At 47.2% G+C, this 25,293-nt stretch overlaps 1 protein-coding gene and 1 long non-coding RNA gene across 2 annotated transcripts in view; one reads left to right on the top strand and one right to left on the bottom strand.

The window, feature by feature from the left end:
• Positions 1-18,385, top strand: part of LOC106895200 — a 54,112-nt gene extending 35,727 nt beyond the window's left edge. The window contains exons 4-6 of the long non-coding RNA XR_001413382.1: positions 3,087-3,256; positions 4,157-4,398; positions 18,303-18,385. This is a non-coding gene — a long non-coding RNA (uncharacterized LOC106895200). The remainder of the gene's footprint in view (positions 1-3,086; positions 3,257-4,156; positions 4,399-18,302) is intronic.
• A 1,685-nt stretch (positions 18,386-20,070) lies between these two features.
• Positions 20,071-25,293, bottom strand: part of TMEFF2 (transmembrane protein with EGF-like and two follistatin-like domains 2) — a 134,916-nt gene continuing 129,693 nt past the window's right edge. The window contains exons 10-11 of the mRNA XM_014954156.1: positions 21,739-21,825; positions 20,071-21,335 (exon numbers count right to left, since the gene is read on the bottom strand). Coding sequence (XP_014809642.1) covers positions 21,239-21,335; positions 21,739-21,825 — 184 coding nt within the window. The 3' untranslated portion in view covers positions 20,071-21,238. The remainder of the gene's footprint in view (positions 21,336-21,738; positions 21,826-25,293) is intronic.

Here is a 25,293-nt window from a genome sequence, read left to right as displayed (position 1 = left end):
CATTTGCCCACTGCAGTACTCTTGATTTCTCTCTTTTTTATCTTCAGGTCACCACTAGCATGCCTGTGTTAAGGTAGTGGAATAAAAAGAAGAGAAAAAAAAAAAAACCAACACCCAACGACTTGATAAGTTGTGCAGATTGGATAAATGAGGAAATGTTGAAATCAAATGATTAAAAAACAACCTGGGACTTGAAAGGGCCAGTTTGCATCTGGTGTGACCTGGCAGAGCTCCAGGGAGTAGCCGGCCTCTAAGACCCCCAGGAGAGCCAGGGTCGGGGAGCCTCCAAAAAGTGGGAGTGGGTCACGGGCCTCCAGAGTTATTTCCTATTTCCAGAGAAATATTTTGAAAACTGATTGTTCTTATACATGGAAAAAAAAAAGAAATCTAGGCTGGAAGGATCTTGAGTATTCAGTAGCTTGTCAGTTTCAATAGCTGACAGTATCTTCTCTCCTCTCTTGTTCTTGCTCTCTCTCTCTTTCTCTCTTTCCTGCACTCTCCCTTTGCTGTCTTATATATGCCCTACGTGTGCTGCTGTCTGTTCTTGATAGTAGTTATTTTCAGGGATTGAAAACACTTATTATCTTAGTTATTTAAAAAGTTGCATATTTTTCAGAGCCCCTGTTGATGTTAGAAGAAAAAAAGAAGGTTAAATCAGGTACCGAGCATCTGTGGTGAATAGTGTTAACACCTGATTTATTATTGCACAGCCCTTAAGTGTTTTTATTCAGAAGTATTGAATAAGCAGAAAGTCATCTACATAGGACACGGCTAAAATGTCAGGCTGCAAATTAATTTGTTTACAGAATAAGCACCGAGGATTTTAGACCCACTCTCTTGCGTGCTGTCGTGCTCTAGGTTACAGGCAGTGAACCCACATTCAGATCACAGCCATGAGCGGGGTGAACTTGTGTTTTTTAACCCGAGCACAGTTCACCAGGAGTTATTTACATGCACTGGCTGCAGAACTGAACCCGTGGTGCTGTTCAGTGTTTCAGATGACCGCTTGCTTGTGCCCTGCAGCAGCCTGTAACTCACCCCCGTGCTGCGTCCCTCCCGCGGCTGTCATCTGAGAGAGCTTCCCGTTGCCTGCTCCAGGCACACCGAGGGGCTGCTGCAGCCGTGAAGCGGGAGTATGTCTTTCCCTGCAAAGATTTTATTTTTATTTTAGGTTGTGGATCTTTAACTACTAGGGCCCGACTCTCTCCACAGGCTCCAGGCTGAGTTGCCAGGCTTTCTGGAGATCTCTGGGATGGTATCTGCAATTTAGGGTTGCAGCCACGTAAAGGTTACTCCTACTGTGAGACCACCACTCACGATCTTTTGGATCTTTTGCCAAAGCCCGTTTCTTTTTGCCATGTCGAATGTGTTTGAACAAGATCTTGGAATAACTTTCTGTTCTCTGGGCGGCTGCAGAAGGGTTGTGGCAGGGAAGCTGTGGGATAGCCTTCCTCCATGCTGGCCTCTTGCTATGCATCAAATCTGGATGCCTTTCCCAAGCAGATCAGCCCTGAGATCTCTGCTCACGCTGCCAATGCAAAGATCAATTAGTCCCTGTCATGTGGAGTACTCTGAGGAGGAGACCAGTGCACTACAAACTGGTCTGGACCTGCAGAGCCATTTCGTGTCTGTCACCAAGGAACTATCAAAGAGTAATGACCTTGTCACTAGTATGCAACTGAGATGGATGTGAAGCGCTGACCCAGATGTGTAAGCCTCCATCCCATAATTAGTCCTCCAAACCAACCAGCTGCTATGCCATTGCTTTTCGACTGGCTCTCGCCCCGATTGCATATCCACATGGTGCCGCTCGAATAATTTCACAAGAATTTCTCATAAATGGAGTATAAATCAGTGGCAACTGTACCTATGCGCATCTGCACAATGCCAGCTGTAGGCAGGTCCCCAGGTCCCACGGGTTCCCCTGTGGATGGAGATTCATCTCTTCTGCTCTTCATTGCTTAGAAAGGGAGGACAGGGAGAGCTCGGGGATTTAAGGCACAGGAGTAGCACATCGGCTTCTCCTCTAGCTTAGAGTTTTCCTCAGCATAGGGTTTTTTGGTATTGCAGATGTATTGTTAAAGGGACATCATCCCTCCAAAAATACCAAACCCAAAGTATTTTCCTCTCCGAATCTTCTGACGGTATTGCAGATTGCTAAAGAAAGGCTAAGAAAATTAATCTTCACCTGGGGAGGGCTTTTTCCCCCAGCTTGCTTTCTTCACAGAATCTTGCTTTCCAGCTTCTTCACTGCTTGCCAGGAGTGGTAGCAAAAAATCCAATACTGAAGTTGTGACTGAAGAAGTGGAGCATCAGAGTTTGGTTTGTTTTTTGATTTTTTTTTCTCTCCAGATAAGCTCCCTTTTATAAAACCTACAGAGCCAAATGAAAAAAAAATAAATTAATTTGGCACTGTGCTTTAGTAAAGTACCTCCTAAAAAAGTAGTACATTTAAAAGAACAAAAAAAGCCTGATTCCCGACTGCTAAACGTGTTTGCCCAACCTCAGAGCCTCACTAAGAATTACGTTTCTTAGCACTAGGCATCATAGCAACTATTTTGCAGTGTATTGCTTTGCAGTGTTACGGCGGGTTTATTTGTTTGTTTGTTTCTGAATGTTTCTCTAGGCATCTGAGGATACCTCAGCGGGTTAAGGCAAGCAAGATGCTGTAGTGCTATAGTGCTATTCTCGATGCTACTTAGCTTTTTAACCCTCATGCACAGAAAGCAAAAAAGCTGGCTGTTGTAAATTAGCTACATGTAACTCCAAGAACTAATATGAATGGAAATACTGGCTTCCTTAACTGACTTGTGATGAAAAATATCATTAAAGGGGCTCAGAAAAATATCTTCTGCTCTTGGACAACATCCAGCTGAATGGGAAGTGTAAGGGAAAAAAAGCTAAATTCTGCATTAAAACATAGCGCTCTTTCCATCCTCTCTCTCTCTCTTTTTTTAAATGCTGATAAACATTTTCCCCCTGTTTATCATCGCATGGGTCCACAGTTTTGTGTAGTGCAGCAGCATGTAATTCAAGGTAGCACAATCTAAAGAAGCAGCATGCTTTAAAGCTATATGTTTTTCCAGATTCAACGTCATTGGGCCAGACAGCAGGTCTGTACCCTCTGTGGCTTTAATGAGGTTCAAGAGGACCAGGCAGACAGCAGTGGTGTTCTCCACCTGAATCCTCTCTACATCATTTGCCATATCTGCATTTGTGAGAATCCTGCATCCATGAGAGCTCTCCATCTCGAGATGTAAGTGTGTGGGTGTTAATAAAAATGAAGTGGTTTATTTAAAAAAAAAAAAAAAAAGGAAAAAACCGGCGTCTGGCCAAGTTGCACTCAAGGTATTTGGCACAGGGATGATGCAGGAGGTTTGCAGTGAGTTGTTGGGTGATTTAAGGAGTAAAGGTTCAGACTAAAAAGAAAAATAATCAGATTTTCTCCACCAAATACCTTCAGGAAATATTTCCACATCTTCTCCAGTTACTAAATATGGTAATATTTAAAGAATTGAGAGCTGAATCTAGGAGCATATGAAATGTCAGGTTGTAGGAGGTTAAAGAAGTTCTTTTGAAGTCCAACTTCCCGAATAATTTTCCTCTTGTGAAAATTTGATTGCCTTTTGAATAACCCTGTTTAGGATGCATTTACTGATCGTTATCTTGCGGGCTTACATCCTGTAATGAAATCTTCCCCGCTGTCTTTCTGAGCTCGGTCCTTCCGGAGCTGACGGGCTCGGTGGTGGCCGTGGCTGGCGTGCCGGGGTGGTATTGCAGCTCCATCTCACCCCCCTTTCCTGACACCAGCCGCTTCCCTTCCTCTCCTGCTTTTAAAGGACAGCCAAAGTGTTTTAAGTGCTGAAATCCCTGTCTCACTAAAATTGCTCTCGACTGGCTGATTTCCTTTGCCTTACAACCCTCAGTTAATTAGGAAAAGGTTAATTCTTCACCTTCCAGTATCTTCTCTCTGATATTATTCTGACCGTGGTTATCTTTCCCTGTCTCCCTCTTTCCTCTGGGTCTCCTGTAAAAATGCCTTTTCGGGATTAGTTGGTTTCGAATGTCGGTATTTTTGTCTGTTGCTTTGTACGTCTCTATTTAAAAGCATATTACCAGTGTCACTTCATGTGAAATCCATGTAATTATTTTTTAGGTTTGAAAGGCTTTTGCTTTTAAAGGGCAAGCAACACCTTTCGGCGGCCTTTCCAGATGCATTAAAATACATGGGAATTTCCAAACGCAGTGGGAGGAGAGGTTTCCCCATCAACGGTGCGGAGCGTCTAGAAGAGCTAGCTTTTGTGGAGGATGATGGTCACCTGCAGAGGCTTTTCAGAGCCTAATTTTAAGAGCATTTTAAAGAAATCTCTCCTTCGCTTACAAAGAGAGACTACCCAGGTAAGGATGGATGTCTTAAATCCATTGTGTGTGCCCTTCTAGGAAAATTAAAGGTAAGAAAGTTTTAGAAAATGCTAAAACCTTTTCCAAAGTATATATTTATTTCTGGATTCAGGGGTTTGTTCTCTCATTAAAACTGTTAATCAAATTGAACATGGCTTTACCAGATGACCAGGTCAGTCTTAGTTGTCATCAAAGGTTATTCAGCGTCCCCAAATTCTGATGGGTACGTCCAGCAAAATCAGGGGCTGTGACGTGGTCTTCTTTTACAGATCTTTGCTCTACAGTAGTTTAATAATCTGTGTGCTGGGAGCACTGGGGAGCGGTGTGGCGCACCCAGTAAGTGGTGCTCAGTTTGGGACAAGCCACCAAAGCCTGACTGATGGCCAGCACATCATTGCAGCTTGCTCTCAGGAAAGATCTTCTGGCAGGGGGTATTTGCTCTTTGTGACTGCTGCTCAGTGGGCTGGTGCCTTTCTGCTGTTCCCTTCAGGGAATGACTACAAAAAGGGGCAGGGATAATCCATGTTTGAGACTCTTCTGATGGAACTGGAGACGTAGCGCAGGATGGTATTCCTTAGTTTGGTGAAGGATAGTGTTGTGTAGTGTTGTTGGTATCTCTACTCCACCATGCCATGATTAACATGTTTTGTCAATATGCACCAGAAAAAAAATAAAAAGAAACCACATCTAGAAACACTCACTGAATAAGTACATTGAGCAGCCAAAAGTACAGAGATGTGGAAGGGCAGGTCCTGCCAGCAGGAGAATCATAACTAGCAGCTGGGGGGGCTTTACAGGTTCTAGGACCTCACAGGGAGGCAATGCTGTTTTCACTGATGTGGATGAATATTTGTGAAACTCTGGTAAGGTAACGTAGGGTGCCTATGCAACACACGATACACAGATACGTCCTGCATCCACTGAACCAACCTTTAATATTCTCACAATCTGGTGTGTAAAGCACACACAGCCCCACCAGCCTTCTAGTCCCTGGAGTTCTCACAAGGGTGAGATAAGGACATGGTCAAGAGGTTCCTTCACTGTCTTTCTATTTTTGATAGGAGAGGGTTGGAAGTACTTCAGCTGTGCTGCTGCACTCCTGGTTTTGAGACCTCTTAGTATTTCTTAGTATTCTGTTTTTTGCTTACTTTATTCAAGTACTAATTATAGCGACATTTTAATACTGAACAAGCATGCGTCAACATCTGTGAAGACATACTGCCAAGCGACTTTATAGCCTTCCTTGATGCAGGACAGGGTGAAGGTGTACAAGGAGAAGAACTGGGAGGACTGGGAAGGACTTTAGGCAAACCCTTGTGTCTGAAATTTGAACTAATTAGATAGAGATAAGCAAGAGAACTGTTGGCAGAAGCAGCAGGAGCAGAAGGGAGAAGTTTCCACTCTAGTGAATGCCTGGTTACAGGTGAGCAGAAATCGGGAGGACATGGGAGAGAGAGCAGGGGCACACAAGGTCCCTGCACTTGCTGTTACTGCTCAAAGCAGCAGTGGGTCATTCACCACAGCATCTGTCCTCCCTGAAGTTCCCGAGCTGCCTTTCCCCAGTGTAGACCCAGTAGCATTGCTGGAAGAGGGCCTGTGAGTGACTGCTAAAAGCCAGCAGCAGTCCATGCTCATCAGGGGATCTCCAGTGAGGGACCCAACATTCTTACCCTCCCCTATTGACCGAAGTCAGAGGCCAGGCACTCTGCTGGCTGGACCTTTGGTACGCCCTGGTTAGGGGGGGGTCCTATGTTCTCCATGTAGCCTCTGGTGTAGCAGCTGTGACTGCCTCAGCAGGTGACGTGAGTCGGGATGAAGCAGTTTGGTTCCCTGGGGGAGAAATGACAATGGTTGATTTGTAGCCAGGCTTTTAAGCACCATTTGGTAGAGCAAATGCATTTAGAAAATAATGTCGTTGAAACAACAGAGCTGTATATGTTGTACCCTTGAGGTGATCCTTGAGGATCACCTTTCTCCTGGCTTTGAGGAGAGCAGAGCCGTCTCATCAGGCTGTCCTGCAGTCATGACCCCAGCCCCATGTACCTCTCTGAGCAGCGCGTCCTAGAAGTCACTCACCTGCTTCTAAAATGACTTCTTTAGTCTTGGGCATGGAGTTGGTTTTTGACCTTCAGGTGTCCACCTCCAGTGCAACAAGACTCGTCAGTGTCTTGGGCACAGGCTGTAGACAACTCCAACCTAAAAGGTGGCCCTTCTGTCTTTTGAGCTTCTGTCGTTCAGGTTAGGGCTGGGCTCTGGCAAGTGCAGCATGGGAAAAGCAAGCAATTGCTGGTGTTTGTAGAGACCATGAGTGGTGATGGGCAGACAGCAAGAGCAATCCTATGCAAGCCTGAAAGACGTGGGGACAAAATTAAGCTTCAAGGTGGTTAATTTGTTGAGGTTCTTTTCAACCAGCTTCATTGTTTTCTCCCTTTCTTCATGCTACCTCTGTTTTTAATGCTGTCTGCAGATTTGGGGAGAATTGCCCAGGAGAATAGGGGATGTGAAAAAAGGAAAAAAAGGGGTGATTTGAGACCTCCAGCCTTTGGTGGTGGAGGGGACAGGGTGTCTCTGTAAGTGAGTTATGAAGAACCACTGCAGGTAGGCGTTGTGCACGCTCGCCACCCTGACCTCGCCGTTCTTCTGCCCGTGTTTCTTCCACAGCAGCTTTTGGGATGACCGCTGGTGTTGTTGTTAAGGGAGGTGAGGTCTCTGTCATTGTGACAGTCCCACATGGGCCCAGCTCTGCTAAATTGCTGGGGCAGGCTGGCCCCCCGCCAGCCCGGCGAGCTCCATCAGCGTAATTGGGGCTCCCGGCAGGGCTCTGCTGCGCGGAGCAGCTGGTGCAACCGGGGCACCCTCGGCAGCAATTGCTGCTCTTAATGAGTTTGTTGCTGTTCCGTTAATGAAGGAGTGACTGGGATTTCATTTTCCCCCTGTACTGGTGTTCCAAACCTTTTCTTGAGAAAGCAGACCAAATTCAGTCGAAACGATGACTATGCTATTCTAGATAAAATTGCTCCCATTTTTTTTTCTTTTTAATTTCTTTTTAACCAGAGTCTCTGAAGGCATCAAAATCGATACTTTTTGCATATACAGTGCTACTGCTTTTGAAACTATTTGCTCTTATTAACTAACATAGACATTTCTCTAGAAGACATTGCTGTTCCTGGCTGGGTAGTGTCACATATGGCCAGGGAGAATTAGGATTTTGAGGAGAAGATGGCTTTATGTTACCGAAACCTGACAAACGCACACAAACCCCACCACCTGAACCACACACATTTCTCTGAATGCATTTTCCAGAGACTTTCTGCAAAGTCTTTTGCGAGGGGAGCAGCAGCCCAGAGCTTCGTGCACCACAAATGTCAGGGAGTTGAGTGAAGATCAGCAGAATGCTGCCCTCCTTGGAAGGTGGGGTCACTTTCCTCCCCAGCCCCAGGGAAGCACACCCCGACACGGGCGAGATAGGGACGGGCAAACTGCTGAGCTGGTCTGCAGAACAAGAACTCAACCTGCAGTCCGAGGGAGCCCGGGGTCTGACGGGCTGGAGGATTAGCCTGCTTATCTGCTTTTCTGGCTTTCAGTTAGGATTTAGTTAAGAATTTCCTGCATCTGCATCAGCAAGAAGAAATGGCTGTTGCCGGGATTTGGAAAGGTCAGCAATAGGCCAAAGATTTTTAAGCACACAGTTTGAGATTTTTAATGCGTTGGAAACGCGCAGGCTGGAGTCAAATCCTGAAAGTAGGTCCTTGGCATCAGAAAAGTAAGTGCGGGAGAAGCTTCCAGCTAGGGCTGCCTCGCAGTGTGTCCTCCAGCAGCAGGAGGTGTAAATACGCGCTCCGTTCTGTGCCCACCGTTGGTTCCTCCCCACCAAACCCTCCCAGGACTCTGCTCCCTTTCAAACCAGCAGCGAAGCTCCCGAGGGCTCGGGTGCTGCTGGGTCTGGCTGGGTGCCTGGTGTGTGGGAGACTGTCCTCCTGGGCTGGAGCTCCCCTCGCTGCGGAGCCCAGGGTCCATGAGGTTCTCAACCCCATCTGCGCTCTGCCCACCAGCAGTCGTCTGGTAGGTGCCTGCTTTGAAGCCTTACTCCTCTGCAGGCAGAAAGAGCCCCCTCAGATTAATGGTCTGCCTAAAAGCTAAAAAGAGAAAAAAAAAAAAAAAAAGAGAAAGAAATCGTTTAAAACGTCACATTAAAATGCCACTCCACATCTGAAAGGATCCATTAAAACTTTTATAGAGCTTTTTACATTTGTTTCCCCATTTTACATTTTGTTCTGGATTCAGGCACTCCTCTCTTATAATTCTCCTTTGTAATAAATATTTTCGCCTCGGTTGGCTCTGCACTAACGGGGACTATCTGCTGTGCAGAAGGAAACATGGGGCTTTTGCCTAGAATAGAGCTTTTCTTTCCGAAATCACTATTTGCCGTATCCAGCCTGGGCGGGAGCCATGGGTGCCATGGACTCACCCCAGGAGGTTTCTGTACCACCTTTCTTCAATTTTTTTTAGGGACTCAGAGAAGTGTGTCTGGGCTTCGTGCTGTGATACTCCCCCTCCAGCTCCTTCGCCAAAGGCCTGGTGGTGGCAGGGGCAGAGGGAAGGGGCTGCGGCTGGGAAAGCTACGGCACCCCACGGCCAGGGCTGCGTGTCCCGTGTCCCTCTCTCCCCTCCCACCACATCGCTCCTGGTCCTGCCACCTTCACCCATGTCCCTGCTGCTCTGCCTTTCACCACCTCCCAGTCCTCACGTGCATTCTTGCTTTTCATGGCCTTTTCTGTTAAAAAAAAAATAATAAAATTTAAAAGGTAAAATCTGGTGTGGGTGAGAAAAGGAGAAGCTTCTGAGGGTCAGCAGGAATTGGGCAGTTGGTTTCTCCACCTCCTCTGGGCTGCAGGCAGGGACAGGGTGACCAAGCAGTGGCTCATGCAAGCCTCTGAAATTGGAGGAAATGCTGCAAAGTAAAAGGTGTATAAACTACTCTGCCTGCCCCTGGCGCAGGGCTAGAGTTAGACTTCTGCCACCCGTGTTGCTCTGCTCACAGGTGTTCCCTTTTTTTAAAAAAAAAAAAAAAATATATAATATAGCTTTCACCTGTTTAGCCTGTTTTTCTGTAAAAGATTTTAACTCCTGAGCGTTGGGAGAGCATCACACAAGCCCTGCTGCCCGTGGTGGAAGCCAGGAGCAGCGGGCTGTGTCCTGCATCCCGCTCAGCCCGTCCCCTCCGGGGGCTGGGGAGATGCTCTCCCACCCCCAGCTCGGGGAGTGAGAGGTGACCTGCTGCCACTCCAGCTTTAACCCCAGGTGTCTTCTAAATGAAACCTGCTCATCGTGGCACATTGTGTGTGGAGGGTTGGTGACGCCGGCTGTTTTGTTGTTACTTTGGAAACAGTTTTGTTTAAGACCTCAAGTTCAGACCTAAGTGTCCCAACAGGAGAATGCCTGTGGAGCGTCCAGTTAGTGACCCAAGGGGGTGCCTTGTGCCGTGTATTGCTGCTTCCTTGCCTTGCCTTGCCTTTTCTTTCTTCTTGTGTGTGCACGGCGTTGCGGGGCCCATCAGAGGAAATCCCACTCGGTGCTCACCTGCAGTACCTGACTGCAAGATTTGACCGTGTGTTATTTAATCCTTCACCTTGTCCCCAGTCCCCTGCTCTACCCCTTACACCAGTGTGTATTTCTGAAAGTTAGGTGTTTGGAGTGGCTGCCCAGAGAGGCATTTCTCAGGAGCACTGAAGGTGTACCACCAGCACTGCCGGGGCGGTGATGCCCCACGGTGCTGCTCCTTGCACGGCTCCTCTTCCTGCTGTGTCACCTTCTTGTTGTCCCAGCTGCTGGGGCTTTCCTGCCCTCTCCCTGCCTGCTTCACCCCAGCACACCTGAGCCCCACAAACGGAGGGCTGACTTCAGGAATGCAAATAGTGTTCCCTGTGCATCCGCGCCATCTCTCTAAAAACCTTTTCCTCTTGTTCCTTGTTGCCCTGGAGGATAATTGCTTCAAAGAGCAGCCCTGTTGCCTGGTATTTCAGTTTATCTCGTTACCATTGTGTTTGCCAAGCCAGCCAGCTTTGCCAGAAAGGGAATCAAGGTTTCTGGCAGTGCTGGCTGGCTCACATGTTCACCCCCTCTGCTGGCTGAGATGCTAATTTTTCCTTGATTGCAAACCCTGCATTCATCTTTTGTGAATTAGCTGCGCCTACAGACACGGCATAATGGCTTTAAAACTCAGGCCCAAGCTCGCGGGCCCCTCTCCACAGGCTGCCAAAGGCAGGGCTAATGGATGCTGTTAGAATATTTACTTGCCATCTTTTTGGCTAAGGGGAGCAGCTGGCTGGCACCCACGGTTGGCAAAGGGCAGGTGGGAGCCTCACGGTAGGGAGTTGCTTGGCAGGCAGGGCACCAAGGGGAGGAACTGGAGGAGGCGCAGCGATGCGGATGGACAGACAGACGGACGGATGGGTGGGTGCCAGGATGTATGCACCTTCACAGAGGTCATTTGTCTTAGTTGCAAGAGCTAGTTGCAAGAGCAGAGATGAGAGCTGACAGCTTCTGGCTGTAGGGCCTTCCCCAGGCCTCAGGAAGACTAGAACAGCCTCAGGATGCCCTCAGGATGGTCTTAATATAATCTAATTTCCCCCTTCTAATCTTGAGTTGATTGCAAAAAAAACTACATGTAAATTTTTTAAAAGTCTTCAGTGCAAAATGCTGAGCCAGCAGTAGTGTAGCTACAACCTGAACAGTTTGTGCTCACGTTGACGTGCATTGGCATTGCCATCAGAGTCAGATCAGGGCACCAAGCTTTGGATTGCTGCTTAAAATTAGTTTAATGGCTGGAGATTTTGGTTTTTTTTTGTTTTTAAGATCCCTAAAATCAGGCGCTCCTCCAAAAAAAAAAAAAAAGAGAGGAAATGAGCAAAGTCTAGATCTAATAACCCAGGGCTGAGCAGCACTTGCAGGGATGGACAACACGGGGTGCATAGCCACATCTCTGGGTTTGACATTGCTGTTTAGGATAAACCTGCCTTAAGTGATGCTATGGCTGTTGCTAAGCAACAAGTGATGATTGCTATAGCCAATATCCCCCTCTTAAAGGTACATCTGCAAAGAGTAATCTTTTGTGTGCATTAAATTAATTTGCAGATGTATGGATTTATATTAGTTAATGCCAACAAACTTTGGAAATGCTTCAGTATGATGTTAAAGTGGAAGACAATGTGGCCTGAAGATACTGCGTAGCAAAAACATTAAGCCCTCCCCTTTAATTAATTGGAACTTGAAGCTGGGATATCTTACACACCAAAATAAATTAACAGTAAATCAGGTTACAGAATAAATTAACAAATTAAATCGGGTTAGTTCGAAAGTTTAAAAGCAAGAGTGTCTGTGAGCTGCCTGCCTTGCAAATGCAGTTAAAGTGTCTTGAGCTGGAGGAGAAGGCTCACATAGAAAAATGTAACTGTGCAGGTGCTGCTTGAAAGTGACCGATTTTCAGTCCTTATCAAAGACTCGACCTGCTCTAAACATGGATTAAAACTCAGCTGTGTACTGCCCAGTGAAGTCAAAGCAGCCACACCAAGAAAGGGCTTTGGCTGGTTATTTTCTTCTGGTTTTGTGAGTAGTTGCCGTAGATTTGCAGAGGATAATGCTCCTTTTATAGGCTGTCACAAACCTCCCTTTTTTATTTTTTTGAGCTTCTTCCCCTTCTCGTGTTTTTCTTCACCAGTGAGGGCTTCACGTTGTCTCCTGCGCCTGCAAGAAGGTGCTCCCAATCCTTGCTTGCTACTTACAGGGATGTAACCCCTGTCCAACCTGTGGATGCAGTGGCTCTCGTCCCCCATTAACCTTGGCTGACGCGGTGGCTTTTGGAGATGCATGGAGCCATTGCAGGCCAGCACTGCTGGCTCTCGGGGTCTCCAGGAGAGACCTGTGTGATGGTCCCACTGTGCCTCAAAAATTGCCTGTGTGACTTTGGTAACCCTGGGCTCGCTCTGCTGCCGAGGCGCCGCTGGAGAAATGCCCCTCTCTCGGCAGCGGGGAGAAGGGGAACTGTGGCAAGGCATTTTAACTGTATTACTTTCAGGTGGTTGCTACATCTTTTCTAATTAAAATAAAATCATCGTAGGACTCCTGAAATGAATATTTGGTATAATAGATTCAGAAAGTGATGAAAATGTTTTCATTAAATAGTGAGAGAGGGAGAGAGACCCTGCAAGGCATAGCATTTTATCTCAACTCTCTAATAACATTAATAAACTCTTTAATCTTTGTCACGTTTATGACTTAATGGCAATCCTTAAAGACATGACAGACAAGTAAGAGCTGCCAGGTTCCTTTAACCTATGAGCATTCATATTCTTCCCAGGATTTTGATTAAGTGGAAAATTCCTCTGCGATGGGATTTATTCTCTGTGTAAAGCTGTGCTCCGCAGTTGGTGTGAGTGGCAGAGGATGCTCAGCCTCAGCCGGGACCCGTCACTGCCAGGGGATGCTGGTGGCATCTACCTCCTCCGTGGCTGGGAGCCAGGTGGGTGCTGGCTCCTTCCCCGCCACCAGCTGGGGGTGTTCAGTGTCAGCCCTGTTGTGACCAGCCTGCACCGTTTCCCTTGTCCCATTCCTGCTGCCTGGGCACCGTCCTGACCCTGCTGATGGTTGGTCACTTGGGGGCCTTCATCTATCCTTTGTGTGTGGTGGATTACTTGGTCTGGTTAGGACACACCGTAAGTTCCTCATATACACGTGTCTACGGTGGTCTGCAATTCCAAACAAAGAGTATTTGCTAAGAAGCAGCATTAAGAGTGTTATTTGGTTGCATGGTGCAGCACTCCACTTGCAGATGCCAGGCTGAGAGCTGCCAAGGACAAACTTCACTCTGCCCCTGTGTGCAGTTGTCCTGTGGTCCAAAAGAAGCAGGTGTCCAGGGGAAAAATAGTATGTGATCATGTAATTAGGGGGCTGCACAACAAGGCAGGCACAGCTAGGAACTAAACCCAGGCAGTCTATTTTCTTTCTTTTTTAAAAAAAAAATAATGTTCAGACTCCCAGCAATCTGGCATTTTCTAATCTTCAAGTCCTTGACTATAAAACCTAATTAATGCTCTTTTAATACAAGGTTTTTGCATTTCATCTCCCAGGGCTTATTTTTTTATTGTTATGTGCAAGTGCAGCTTTTTTTTTCCTCTACTGCCAGAGTTGGGGCTCGGCATATCCATTACCGCAGCCACCAGCCCTGCCTTCCCCAGTTGAAAGCAGAAGGATGCTCCAGTGGGTCCCATGGGATGGTGGGTGGCAGGTTGGCCCTTTCAGTCCCCCCCTGGGTACCCTGTGCCCCTGGGAGGGCCGGGGCAGCCGTATCCCTTCCCTGCCTGGCTCGGGGGGGACAGGGGCAGCTGCTGTGCCCCAAAAAAACCCCACACAATACAGATGGTATTTCATACAGATTTGGTTCAGTGTCATCTGCTGCAAACATAAGCACCAGCTCGGTGTCTTTGCTGTTGTCAATGATAAGCTGAAACCTCTTTGGTTGTTTTTCAGTCAAATGCCAGTAACAAAGTGAAAAATCACCATTAACCCCCTCCTTTATTTGCATAGTTTTGATGCCGTCAAAAAAAGACAACACTCATGTAGCATAAGGAGAATTTTTAAATAGAAGCGTTACATTTTAAAACCCTAATAAAGATAAAAGCAAAATAAACGCTGAAATTTGAATTTAGAGAATGAGGCAAGAAAGATTAGTCTGTGTTGGTGAAGTAATGAAGGTAGTGGCTGGTAACAATTTTTAATAGCACATTAATGCTGAATTACTTTGGAATTTCTGCAGGAGTCGAGATGACATCCACATAAACACCAAATGAATTCCAAATGATTGGTATTATCAAAAAGAGCACCAAATGAATTAATAATGATGGAACACTTAAACTAAAATGTTAGCTTCTCTAATCTGATGTCTCTTTTACGCATAGCACAATTCATTTTTAGCCAACTATGACCCTTTTTCTTTCCTTTGTCTTTTAATTTAAAAAAATATATATTTATTTTTGCTCCTGTACCGCATGAAGCTGGACTTGTACTATTCTGTCTTCGTAACAGTTTAGCATTGGCATTGCAAAATTTAAGAGATAGATGGGAAGACATCTGGACGTATTGCTGGGAAAATGACTATGACTAATAAGAACCATAATAATAACGATTCCGCCTTGATGGTCCCACATGTGCAGAGACCTCGGGGCACCCTTAACAGCGTTTAATAAACTAAATGGCTCACTTTACAGCAACGCAATATGTCTCCCCCTCCCATGGAGAAGCCCAACAGGAGAAGGAGCCTGAACTTGCGGTCTGTGTAACTCGGCTCAAAAAGAGCAGGTTCTAAGAGGCTGGGGCAGCGATGCCCTGTGGATGCCAGGGGGGAACTGAGCCCCAGCACTGCAGTGACACGTGTGGGGGGCTCATACCCCTGCCAAATGTGGGTTTCTTGGGGTGGCAGGTAGGCACAGCCTGGGAAGGGGGACACCACTGGCAGCAGCATCGCCTTCCCCCCGGTCACTCCAGGTCCCTTCCCGGGGCTGGTCTGGGCGCTCGCTGACATATTAGCAGTCAAATGACATTTAGGGAGCACAAGTCTCAATCCCTCCTGCAGGCCAAGTAAATATCATTAGTAATGATATTAAATCTCAAATTGTGCTCCTGCACTATGGCAACCACTCAGCAAGCATTTGCTATTGCTGCTTGTTTCTAACAATTACCTTCATGGACTTTATTTCTTAGAAAACTATTACTGACCATACTCCTCTACATGGCAGGCCATGGAAATAAAAAATAATCCAAAAAGGAACGTCAGCCCAGCTTTCAGAGTGAGGTTGTGGAGCTGCCGGGAAGTGGGCATGGCAGGTTTTATTGTGTTAGGAGAGGTGCAGTGCTGGGTGCTGCACCGAGGAGCCAGGCAGGGCAGAGCTTTTCTGGCCAGTGAGCCTGGATGGCTTTAAAGCAGTGAATGCTCCGAGGCCATCAGCCTGCTCTTCTGTGCAGTATCTGTCACATACACCCATACATATATATATATATATATTACATTTTTATATGTGTGCGTATATCTTATATGTAGGGGTGTGTATATATATGTGTGTATATATTACATATGGGTGTACATATGTACATATAAGTGTGTGTGTGTGTGTGTATACACATATAGGTGTGTGTATGTATATGTATACTCAGCTGTTGGCTTTTCTGTGCCGCAGAAGTGTTTGCTGGGCTGTTGCAGGCTGGTGGCAGTGGCAGGCCGCTGGCCCGTCACACGTGCTGCGCTTCTGTGACAGAAGCAACATATAATTATATTACAAATTAACTTGCAAATGCTGGTAGAGATGTACTCCACAGGAAAGGGAAAAAAAAAAATAAATAAATCGGTTTCATCTTCTCTTGTGCCTTGTAGCTGGTCTCTCCAGCACAGCCTGCATCTGTCAGGATCCGTGCCCTGGGAGCACTAATCATTTTTATTAACCATTAAACAAGAAGATCCTTTTTATTTGAAAATGTAAAACATGCAGGAAGCGCTATCTATAGCCGCTAATTCAGGTCACATTTAACGGCTCTTCCTCACCTCTTGGCTCGTCCCCGTTCTGCTGAAAGCTCCGCGCCGTAAAACCTGCCGCTGCCCCTCTTCCCCGTCAGGGGCGATGGGCTGGTGTGCTCATTTGCATTTAGAAGCCGGATTTTATCCTGAATAATTACACTTCATTTCTGAGTGACCCGTTGTAAAGCAAGCCCGGTTTAAAGCATCTCTCATGGCAATTTTATGAGCTGTTACTACATTTTCTTAACATCTTTCACCTTCCAATCGTTTGTATTTCGTGTCGGGGTGGTGATGGGTGAAGGTGCTGCCACCCCAGAAAAGTGAGCTGGAGGACGGGGGTGGCCGGGGTCACGTCTGTGTCTGTGGGGTTTGGTCACTGGTGGGTTGAAGCCCCCTCCTGCCCCTCCTCTCCCCCACGAGGAACAGCCACGTGGGGCTAATGGCTCCCACGGCCCAGGGAAACTTGGCCGGGCGAGAGACCTGGTGTCAAGACTCCTACCTGGGGGCTCTGCTCCTCCTAAACTGAGCAAAAAACGGGCCTCACGTTTTATTTACAGAGCTGTGGCTGATGCCACCTAGTTAGCATTATAGAGCAGATTCCTCCCATCCTTTTTTATTATGCAGCTTGGCGGCTGCTGTGTGAGACTGCGGAATATTTTACTGCTTTGTGGCTTGCATTCAATAGGGGAAAAAAAAAAAAAAAGAAAAAGGAAAAGTTGACAAAAATCCCCCTTTTTTTTTTTTTTAAATACAACTTTGTTTTCAACAGCCCTCCTGCTGTGACAAAGCTGTTAATTAAACTGAAACTAAAATAAATTAAGCCCACCTGATATGAGAAGCATCTGAAGGCAAAGCATCAGCCTAAAAGCTGGGTGGGGTAGGAGCCACCTGTGCCTGTGCCTGCCCAGGGAGGGATCCTGGGGCAAAAAATGAGACTTTTGGCTCCCGTGTCAAACAGACCACAATGTGACACGCTCAGTCAGCCAGGCTGTGGCCCTATACTATAGATAAAATGTCTTTATTATTAAGAAAGTGGCCCTAAAGATCTAATTGTAATAGCCAGTGTATATCTCCATCTGCCTTTAAGTCCAGCTGAGGTTACTGACTATTCTGGAGGGAAAACCACCCACCAGCACCACCAGTGTGGGCATTCCCGCCCCCAGCTTGCCTTACTGGACCTCTGGGGGCTGACGTCTGTAGATACCTTGCAACCATGCCCCCAGGTCCCCCCCTGGAAGGTCACATACCTATAAATAAAAGAAAGGGCAGGCCTGGCCGAGGCACGGCACCTACTTTGATGTGTGGTAATGAACTTTGCTTTTAATTGGGGGTTGTAGCTTTCCCATCCCGACGCAGAACCGGGAGCTGCGGAGAAGCTGCATGCATAATAAGGGGTGAAAGCAAGGATGCGGCGCGAGATGTGTCTGATGTTGGATGAGAGGGAAGATAGCCTTTAATCATTTTGTTTTCAAAGAAGCTTTAGAGAGCTCTTTGAAGATGAGGCTTTTTGAGAGCTGCTGCTGGAAAATGGGAGGCAGCGGAACGCGGCGCCCACCTTCTGCCCACAGCCACCCGCCCCCTTGGTTAACCTGTGCGTGGGACACACTCAGACCCACGCCGCTGTCCCTGCCTCCTCCAAGGCTGGCACCTGGCAAACTGCTGCAAAGCTGAGCTGGTCTCCAGCTGCCCGGAGAGGTGAGATCCCCATGGCTACAGCAGGAAGGGAAACTGCCCGGTGCCTTGTCACTGAGGGCATCGCGGAGCCTCAGCGTAGAGAGGCAGGCAAGTGAAGCCACCGGTGGCTAGAATAGGATGTCTGTCTTTCCTTTAATAATAGTAGTATTTTTGTAATGATAATGTTCTGTAAATCATGTCTTACTATCATTGGATGAAAGGGAATGATAATGAACAGCTGAGCAGACTTTAAGGAAAAGCATCATGATCCCTGCACGTGGTGGGGCTGTTGGAACTAGATGCTCTTTAAAGTCCCTTCCAACCCAAACCATTCTAGGAGTCTGTGATGGAAAGGAGTGGAAACTGTGCCTGTCTTCCAGTGTGGCATTTGGGATGGGAGAAGGCGAGAGTGGTGTGTCACACACCCAGTGCAGTGAGGCTGTGTGGTACCTACACAGGCAGCTTCTTTATGGAGTGGGACGCGGCACAGTGGCTTCTTGGCCTGCATCGGAGAGGCATGGAGGGACTGAACATCATCTGAACATCCCAGGCTGGGGAGGGCAGGCGAGTTCTGCCCCGGCTTTGTTTTGAGGACTGAGGTCAGGGTTTTGTTGTATTAAGTGCATCACACACAAAATAACCACGTGGCTTCTTGCTCCAAAAGTGTTACAGGCTGAGAGGAAACACCTTGGGGACAGTGTGCCAGCAGCCCTGTTTTTACCAAGTGTGTGGCATCAGTACAACAGCCAGGCCAGCAGGTGAGTGCAGTGCGGGCTGTTGGGATGTTGGTGGCATGCATTGTCCCTAAGTTATCCTGCTGAGTGGGTTTACTGGTCTTGGCAGTGGTTTTGTACATCTATGTCTTCTCTCATGTGGTTTGTAAAGTAAGTGTGTCCTGGTATTTAAAGTTATTTACATATGCTCCAGCACCGTGACCAAAAAAGCCTATGAAACACCCCAAAAGAATGAATTATTGCCCCTCTGGATAAGAAACGAGCCGACACCATTGGCATTGCAAGGGGCTGCCTTCTGCCTGGTGTAAGAGGGTGCTGAGAAGCAGAGAAACAGCAGCAGACCAGCATCCCTTCACACAGCTGTGGGTGGAGGAGCTGGGCTCTGCCCCTGTGCGTGGCACTGTCCCCACACCCCTCTTCACCCAGCCAGGTCCTTGTATGCCCAACCCGCCTCCTTTTATGAAGTGAAATGCACAAAGGTTTTTTCCTCATCTCGAGCTCTGGCCGCCATATAGCTCTAACAAATGCGATTTCCAGTCCCTTCAGAAAAGAAAAAAGGCAACCCAAAGGCCACATGGCCAGATTTGCTGCTGTGTTTGGTACAGGTTCTGCAAATGCTTTCTGTGGAATTCTCCATTCCTGTATGCACAGCCCCGAGACACTGTCTCAGGCTCTGTGCCCATACCTGCAAGTTGAAGGTTAAGTTTGAAGGGCCCCCAAAGAGCTCTGCTGTTCACTGGGACCTGTCCTCTGTGCATTAAAACCAAAATAATTTTCCCCTTTTCTGCCCTCTGGTCTGCAGCAAGTACTTAAAAACTGGCCTTGCTCTCAGAGGTGGGAAGGCTTTGTGACAGGCACTGCAGCTGGGGATGCAGTGAATAACACCTTGCAAACGCGGGCTGCTTAGGGATTAAATGTGGCATTGCAAGGCAAATAACTTTGGGAAGTGTAGAGATAATGTGTCGGACTCCTATTTTCACTTCTAAGTGATGCTGTGCTATTTTAGACCAGGCCAAGACTTGCCGTCTTTTTTTTTTTAATGGGGTTTATTGCTACAGCTACACGGCTGTGTGTATGTGTTAACATTTGGGTTTTTTTTTGTATTGAATGTTAAGTGACTGAAATAAACAATCCAGATCTGATAGTCCCAGTGGGGGGACTGACATTTGGATTCGGCTCAAAATCTGTGCTTTGGATGCTTGTTAGACTCCGACACCTCGCTCAGAGAGCACAAAGCGTGGGGCAGGGGAGGGATGGCAGGGTAGAGCTACGTTTGCCACCTCCAACCTAATCCTCACCCTCACGCCAAAGTGCTCCTCGGAGGTGCTCGCTGCCATCGGTGCATCGGGTTTAGTTGATGGAGGGGTGTTATAATGTCACTTCAATATCAGTTTAATTAGCAGAGCTTGCAAAGTCTCCCTATAAAGGATATTGTGCTACCAAGCCTGTATAGCCCCGCGCTGCTGTGCCTGGGTTCCCCTCGTGTCACACCACCCCTGCTGAGCCTGTGCGTGGGAGACAAAACCAGCAAGGACTGGGACAAAGAGGAGTATTTTACAGTGGGTTTTGCCTGGAATGTCCCGCTTCCCATCCTGGTCCAGCATCCCAGCGCCGGGGAGCTGCCACGCGCTGGCCTCGGCCCCGCTGCCTGCGGAAGCACCGCGCTCCCACTCCCATCAATCATCAGCACAGACCAGGTGCCTGGAAGCATCTCTTGCCAATCGCCTTTTATTACCTTTAAAAAGCCAAGAAACCCAGAACAAGACAAAAAACTGAGACGGTGTGAACATCATGCAATGGATTCACTTTTAAAGCAGGCTGGAGGGGGACAACCAAAAGCCGTGTTAAGAGAGAAGTATCGCTTCGCTCGTGTTTGGGGGGGGCCAGGTTGGGTGGACTGTCACTGGTTGGTGGTGACTGTGGTGAGCGACCAGACTAATGCTGAAGCAGGAAATGGAAACACACTCATGAGCCATCATCCCTAGTAATCCCGGACCTGATTCCCACTCAAATGCAATTTCTTACGTGGTGATGACAGTGAGAAAGACTCCTAACTCCTGTCATGGGTACTTTCTGCCTGGGCAAAGTCTCTTTGGAAAGGAGCAGTGCAATGAATACTGTTACAAGGGTTTTTTAGTTCAATTATGTTATTTAGTGTGACTAGGACTCCGGCAGTCAATTAGTGGAGGAATGAAGTTACCGCACTCTGCCCTTCAGTCTCACTCTGTCGTCTTCAAAATTCATAGCACAAACTAGAGTGATATTAGCTTCTCCAAAGAATGTGTTTTGGAGAGTTTCAGCTACCATGGAAATAACTTTGCATCTTGTCCATCATGTGGATGTGACAAAACACATGCCCTTATTTTCCTGAGGTATAGCCAACATTTGAGTTCATTACATTTAATGGAGTAGGGTCACCCATAAAGTTATTCATAAGGTATTTTCTGAGTGGTTTTCACCTTCTCTTTGAAAAAATAAATTATATCAGCATGTTCATGAGGTACAAATGGTGCTGGCATTTCAGCTGTTATTATGTTATTAACTTTTTTAACCTAATAATTTTCAATCAACAGTAGGAAGCAATTTTCACTCACTCCAGTGACCAGAGTTGGAGATTCTGCAAAGCGTTCTTGTAGGGTTCACCTTGACAGATACTTAATTCCCTCCCAAATCAAAACATTACCCCCGACACTCCCATTGCGGTTACCAAGAATTTCCATTTCCCCTTCGGTTAGGATTTAATTTAGAAGGCAAAGACTTCCTAAGCTATGGGACAGTAAAGATAGATGGTATGGGAGAAGGCGGCTGATGAAATGTAGTTGACTCCGGATCTGAAATATTTTATCCCTCCTCAATGTAGGTTAAATTATTCTTCACCTTTCCCACATCCATAATTGTCGCTGATCTTGGACCAACTCAAAACCCTACTACTGAGTTCAGTAGACTCAAAATTGCCACTAGAACTGGAAAAAGAAAAAAAAAGAGATTTGTTAGTGTCCATATACAATATCCCAAGACTATACACAGCTATGAGATACAGCAAATTTAAGAAAGGCAATTTTTTTCTCATCACTGAGTATTTATTATATATAACAAATACATGAAAAAGAAAAAACTATATTGTGTGATATAAATAGTTTATTTACATTACAGAAAAACATCAAGACAATGTATACTATTTCAAATATATCCATACATAATCAAATATAGCTGTAGTACATGTTCTCATTGGTGTAGATTACCACAAATGCAAGGCAACATGTGTAGATCTTGTCTTAAATCTTTTGTCTATAATACTGTATTTTGTAGTCCAAGCTCTCTGCAGTTAGTTTTGCCATTGTGGAAACATGCGCTCTTTAAATTAACCTTGTCGATGCTCTTGTTGTGTTGTCTGAACTGTAGTGCCCTGTGTTTTGCTTCTGTCTGTGGATTCTGTTGCTCCTGGGACATTTCCTGAAAAAGAGAGTTGTGAGAATACACGGCTCGTGACAACGCTCCAGGGGCTGCGCAAGGCTCGGCTCGAGCAGTGGGGGACGGGAGGGCGAGAGAGGGCTCCGCTGGCCCTCACCGCATCTCCTTCTCAATGGAACGAAAAGGGCTGACCTGCAGCAACTAAAATCTCCACAACAAAGCAAAAAACATACTGTAAGCAAAAATATGGCAAGAGAGATCTACTGGAGAGCAGCAGCGACCCTGCTCTGTTGCAACGGATCCTGCTGCACTGCATCTCTTGGGTGCAGTTTGGCTCATCTTTAAATAACAGACTTATTTTCAGCGAGGCACAGGTGGGAGATTGAGGACGGTGTCACGCTCACCTGCTCGGCATCCCGGGCCCGGGAGGTATTTACCAAGTGGCTGTGGGGGCTGCCTGTCAGAGGAGCCCAGTGTCTGCAGTCCCTATTAGTCTCCATGGAAATGCTCCAGGCTCAGGTCATTAGGGAGCAGCTCCTTTACTTACGGTGCCTGCGCTGCGCTACGCTCCTCACACGGCTGCGTGGCTTAGCGCGGAAAGCCATCGCACCGGAAAGACAAAATCTTATTTTCCTTTGGATGGCTGCAAAAGCAAATCTCTTCTGCCTCAGGACCTCGCAGAGCTCCTCAGCAAGGGCATGTTTCAACCCATTACCAGCAAGGCAGCAGCACTGGCTATGGGGGCTGCCACGAAGGGTTTCTCCCAAATGGAAAGATAATAGTGTGTTTCTGGTTTCCTCCCGTGGTAAGGCACCCTCTGACAGAGAGCATGGAGAAGTGTAGCCCTAGGTAGAAGCTGCAGGAAGTTCTGAGCAGCTGAAAGCCAAGAGGATTATGATAGAAATGGCCGGGCAAGTGGAACTGCAGCAAGGTGACCAACACCCTCTAAAAATGCTCGTACTACTTGCATTTGTGGTACCAGTAGGAAAACGGTGAGCTACTGAAAAGCAACCAGCATTAAAAACGGTCCTTTACCCAGGGTGACCTAGTTAACTTTTTGCACAGGAGGAGGAAGAGGCTATTCCTAACTTGGCCACCTGTTTGTCCTCTTTCTTCAGCTGAAGCTCAGCAAGAGTTTTTAGCCTGGGTGCACCTTGTTCTGCCCTCTGCGTGGGCAGCTACACAAGAAGAACTGAAACACCCACTTGGAGTGGCACGACAGAAAGCCCCACAGTGCTCCAGATCGAACTGACATGGAAAAAAAAAAAATCCCTTTATATTTGGCTGACTTGTTTTCTGTTACTGGGAGGCTTCCAGTGGCACCTTGTGAAACCTGCTGGGTGATGCACCGAGGAGAGCCCACCCCTCTTAGAGCAGCGAGAGCTCGCAGCACTTGCCTTCAGCTCCGTGTCAAACTACTAACAGAGTAGTTACAAACAGTTACAAACTAAAATAGAGTGAAATAGATTTTTACTGACTCCTTAAAATCAAAAAAGACCATTTCTCCCCACCTCCCCCAGCTTGTTGAATGGGAGTGATGCTATAGTTTAGTGATGCCAACTGAAAGGCTAAACAAGAGCATAAGGACTTGTGGAGCATTTCAAAATGCTGAAATACAATTATATAAGCGTCTAACAGAATATGGGTCAGATTGTCCTGACTTGCCTCACTTTTAAACCAACGGGACCACCCCCTCATGAGAAACTGTATGGCTGTGTGCTATATTTTGCCTCGTCCCCTTCTTGGAAGCAGTAAAGTAGGCTGCTATCATTACTCCAGGAAAAATAAGCCTGCGTCTCCGGCGCTCTCAGAGGTCACGGCAGAGCTTTCATTATGAAACTAATGCAGACTTTAGCTGGTTTGCGATTTCACGGCAAACCCATTATTCGCTGCGTGTTCCTAAAAAGGCGATCCAGCTCCGGGAGTGAGTCAGGGAGCTGTTGTTAGCAAACAGGGGGCTGATTCACTGAGCCGCACGTCATGTGCGCGCTGACAGCCCCGGCTGTCCCCGGGCGGCCTCTCCTGCCCAGTCAGCCAGAGCCTGCACAGCAGCACCTCACTGCTCTCCACGGGAGACAGCACCCACACCTCCACGCGCTGAGACACGGCGCTGCTCAATTCTGCTGCGGCCACACCGCCTGACCCAACTGCCAGGGCTTCCTCCCCGGTCCCAGGGGATGAGGGCTTACACCAGAAGGTGCAGCCCTGCTTTGCCCCAGCGGCCAGCCATGCAATGCAGGTGTGGGGAACCAGGTGTGGGAAGCCACAGTGGGCACGTTGGGACTGTTTTTCGGGGATGTGGCCGTGCATTCACAGAAAACGGTGGCTACTGACTGCTCCAGCTGGAAGAAAGGGGATGTGCATCTCACAGGCTCTTTCCCAAACCGACACTGACACTATCTGCACGGTCACTTACTCCAAGGTCAAGAGGATTCGATTCAAACTTAGAGATTACTCCAATTAAGATGATGAAAAAGCATCTCTTAGCCAAAAATGCCAATGTTTTAATTGCATAATACACTATGCTACCGATTGATGGAAGCCTGGGAAGGCCCCAGGGCCACGGACTGACACCACAACTGCTAAAATGCGATGCTATTGCATTTACAGGTAGGTTGTGTCTGAAGTGCAGCTGGGTTTCCTAAGAGGGGCACTGGCATTTAACCAGTTTTTTTAAACGTAATCATCTGCTAAAATTGAGTGACAGCTTTTCCTTGGTCCTTAACTCTTTAATCAAAAGTTCTTTGTAGTGCTCTGTGTGTGGGATGCTTTCATTTATGAACACAGCAGTTATATCAATGTAAACTAGGTACTGGAGCACAGGCTGCCTGCCCTCCCTCCATTGAAGCTTGCTCGCAAGCTTGAGTTACTCACAATGTGATTCATAGCAGGTAAAACACATTATGCATTCATTTTTAATCAAGTTATTTCTTCACATAAATAAGCTGCTGTGACTAAACATTAGGGAAGCACTAAAAATGCAAAGCTGTAAAGAAAACTGCTGAGAATCATTATGACACTAGGCTGTACCTATATTATTTACCATCCTCCTTCACTTTTATCATTGTTTCTCTTTTGCCTTACCTCTCAGCTAAAAGTTCTCTGGCTTAGGGACCGTGCCTCACTGCTGCACCCCATCTCCTCCCTACCTCTGGGCCTCTGGTCCCCTACTCCTCCACCTCAGCCGCTCCTTCCCATTGCTGGCATTGGTGCTGAGTAGCCTGGTGGCCAACCTCAGCAAGGAATCCAGCTGCTTAAAAACACATCGACTGGGTTTGTTGTGTGGCTACAACAAATGCTAATGGTGGCAAGACCAAGTGCCCAGGAGGCAGGGGAAGGGTGAGGGGCAGACCGCCCCCGTCAGCAGCACAGCTCCTGTATGCAGATTAAAGTGGCTGTGCAACAACGGCCCTAAAAGCACCTGGGAACTGCTCACATCCTCCCAGCAATGAAGGACACCCCCATAGATTTGCACCACTGTACAGTTACAATTTTAAAAGCAACAGCAGT

Source organism: Calidris pugnax, unplaced genomic scaffold (assembly GCF_001431845.1).
Source record: "Calidris pugnax isolate Ruff unplaced genomic scaffold, ASM143184v1 scaffold103, whole genome shotgun sequence".
Lineage (NCBI taxonomy): Eukaryota > Metazoa > Chordata > Aves > Charadriiformes > Scolopacidae > Calidris > Calidris pugnax.
Note: the sequence above shows the minus strand (reverse complement) of the source record. Positions and strands in the feature narration are given on the sequence as shown.